The 2,754-nt window shown below is 55.4% G+C and overlaps 1 protein-coding gene across 1 annotated transcript; it reads right to left on the reverse strand.

The window, feature by feature from the left end:
• Nucleotides 1–160: 160 nt before the first annotated feature.
• GCNT3 (glucosaminyl (N-acetyl) transferase 3, mucin type) lies at nucleotides 161–1,465 on the reverse strand. Its single transcript, XM_051628346.1, has one exon. The coding sequence runs from the start codon at nucleotides 1,463–1,465 to the stop codon at nucleotides 161–163; it is 1,305 nt and encodes a 434-aa protein (XP_051484306.1).
• Nucleotides 1,466–2,754: the final 1,289 nt, after the last annotated feature.

Consider the following 2,754-nt stretch of genomic DNA (forward strand, 5'->3'; position numbering starts at 1 on the left):
GGGTCCGCGGCGCGGAAACCACCCCTCCGCCAGCGCGGATACGGCGCCGGCTCCCGTCTCGCCTCACGTCTCCAGCACCTCCCGCTGTCCCCGAGGCACCGCGGCTGGACTGGCCCACGGAAGGCGGCAGGTGCTGGCGAGGGTCTCCGCAGCTTCTCCCTCAGAGTCCCCGGCCGTAGAGGGCCGTGTGTCGCAGCTGCTGCTCGAGACACTGGATGGCGGCATCGTCCACCAAGGGGTCGAACTTGTTGGCCAAGAGGTGGTGCTGCCGGAGCAGCCAGGGCACGTCGCCCGCCCCGTAGATGCAGACGGCGCGCTGGTGCCGGCCGGTGCAGGGCGGGTAGGGCGCGCCCTTGCTGGTGTCCCCCTCCAGGTACTGCCACTTGACCACGCGGGGCAGGGCGTTCATGTCGGAGAGCTGGAACTTCTCATTCTGGGGCATGGCACCCGGCACGCCGGGCATGCGGTTGAGGGTGGCCCAGACGTGCTCGTCGGGGCTGTAGGTGTCCTTGGCCCACTCGAGGAACTTCTGCGCCGTGGGGTTCTCAAAGATGTGCTGCACGAAGGCCCGCGTGACCACGATGTACGCGCTGCCTGTGAACATGGGGGAGTTGTGGGGTGGTGGCAGTTTCTCCGTGGCTGTCCGGGAGATGGACTCCCCCACTTCGTGATGGTAGCGCCAGCGTTCCCGCTTGAGAGCCGAGGGCTTCTCGGACTCCATGCTGTTCTGCCCCTGCAGCACCTTCAGGGCACGGACAATCTCGGCATTGGTCTTGATGGGGAAATCGGTGCCGCAGGTGTTGAGGACATAGCGCCATGGCACGGGGCTCTGCAACAGGTCCTGCATGCAGTTCAGGTCAGCCTGCAGCCGAGACCAGGAGGCGTAGACCACCCTTTCCAGGCGGCTAGCCACAAAGACATTGGGGAAGCAGGCGGCGATGGCCCGCACAGCCTCCTGGAAATCAGCCGGGGATTTGCTGTCCATGTGGACACAGTAGACGTTCTGTGGAGTGTAGATGGACCGCAGAAGCCGCTCGAACATCTCGATTTTGTTGTGGATGACCATGGAGTAGGCGATGGGGAACTCTGCCTCCTCCTGGCTCAGCGGGAACTCAATGAACCGCCGGGTCTCCTTGAAGTTGCTGCAGTCCTTCGTCATGTTCAGGTAGTCTCCAGGTGTCAGGGCAACTTTCTTATTCCCTACCTCTAGGTTGCTGAGCTGGGCCTCCTGGATGGCTTTCTCCTCTCCGCGGACGATGCCGGAGCAGTTGATCTTCCGGCTGGGGGAGAGCTCCAGCGCCTGGTAGAGACGCCGGCGGCAGCGGGGGTGGGCGGTGTCCAGGTGGGCGTCGGGGCAGGGCCGAGTGACGCTGCGCAGGGCCACGGCGACCACCAGCAGCAGGGAGCCGAGCAGCAGCGCGCAGCGGCGCCGCGCCGGTGCGGGGCTCCTCTCGCACAGCCGCATGGCGCGGCCGCTGCCACGTGTCCCCCGCCGCTCCCCCGGGGGGCTGGAGGGACGGGGCTGGAGCTGGGACTCCGCTGGGAGCAACCTGGGCGACTGCTTCCTGGGTAGTGGTGAAATAGTGGCAGGGCGATCTCGGCTTAACCGCAGCTGATTAATGGGTGAGTAAAAGGAAGTCTCCTCCCTCTCTGTAGTGTGACTGGTTTTATCAACCCTGGTGGTGTATCTTGTATGTCTGTTTAAAATAAGGTGTTTTATCTTACCTCTGTTTAGCGTGTAACACAAGGAAAATTTCTCTAGAATGCAACCCTTTAGAAGAAGACTATTAGATGACTTTGGAAGCTCACCTGCTTTTCTGGTGTTCTGATCATTCAAATTTACAGGGCAAGGAAGGGACAGCAGTAGCTCTGCAGTCTAGAAGCCCAGCTGCAGCAAACTTTTTGCTTGCCTGGAGCATTTTTAGCTTTAGTGAAGGATTATTCGAAAAGATGTTTGGTAGCTGGGTGAAGTGGAATCTCAGCTTCTACAGCGGAATCAGAGAGTGAAGACTCTGGTTTATAAAAAGTTTGCCACACAGTGTCCACGTAAAGGATGAGACAATATTAGTGAAGAGCATCAGGACCTCCTTTATGCACCTACATGCACATCGTGGCTAAGTACCACTTAACAGAAAAAGAGAGACAGCTGCAAGGGACTAAAATGTGACTTGTGCTATGATTAAATAATACCCCCTAGGTTTGTTATATGTTTGTAAAATAAAAAAGGGTCGGTTTCCACAGTTTCAGTGATGAGTCAAAATTTCTAAGATGGGTTTTCTAAGGTACAAACAAAGGTGTGGCTTGTTTCTTCTTTTTTTCTTTTTTTTTTTTTTTTCTTCCAATGTATCAGGGAGCTGAACTCACAGAACCTGCAGCAGGGCTGAGGACAGTTGGTGTAAGTGTAGTTCTGTTCAGCTTTACACAGTTCAGTAAATAATTATTTTAGACATTTGTGGTTCAGAAATTCTAATGGGCCTTATGAAAGACAGTGTGATACACATAGTGTTTCCCATATGCACAGGTGTCAGTTTGCCTGTGCTGAGTACCAAAGCGAATGTGCTTGGGAGAAATGTGGGGAAAAAAAAGGCTTGGGGAATGTAAACAAGATGTTAGATGGGCCAGCTGCTTTCTCAGTGCAAGGAAGTAATTTGTCCTATTTAGATGTGTACTTTTTTTCCTGAAATTTGTTTCTAAGCTATGTTCAGCTTGCACTGGAGAGGTTGTTCACCTGGACAATTTCAGAGCATCTGAGGA

The sequence above is a fragment of the Apus apus genome, chromosome 10, assembly GCF_020740795.1.
Source record: "Apus apus isolate bApuApu2 chromosome 10, bApuApu2.pri.cur, whole genome shotgun sequence".
Taxonomy (NCBI): domain Eukaryota; kingdom Metazoa; phylum Chordata; class Aves; order Apodiformes; family Apodidae; genus Apus; species Apus apus.

Bases quoted from the DNA above. Each gene is read 5' to 3' on its own strand.
- GCNT3 (XM_051628346.1), bottom strand. From the start codon at position 1,465: ATGCGGCTGTGCGAGAGGAGCCCCGCACCGGCGCGGCGCCGCTGCGCG.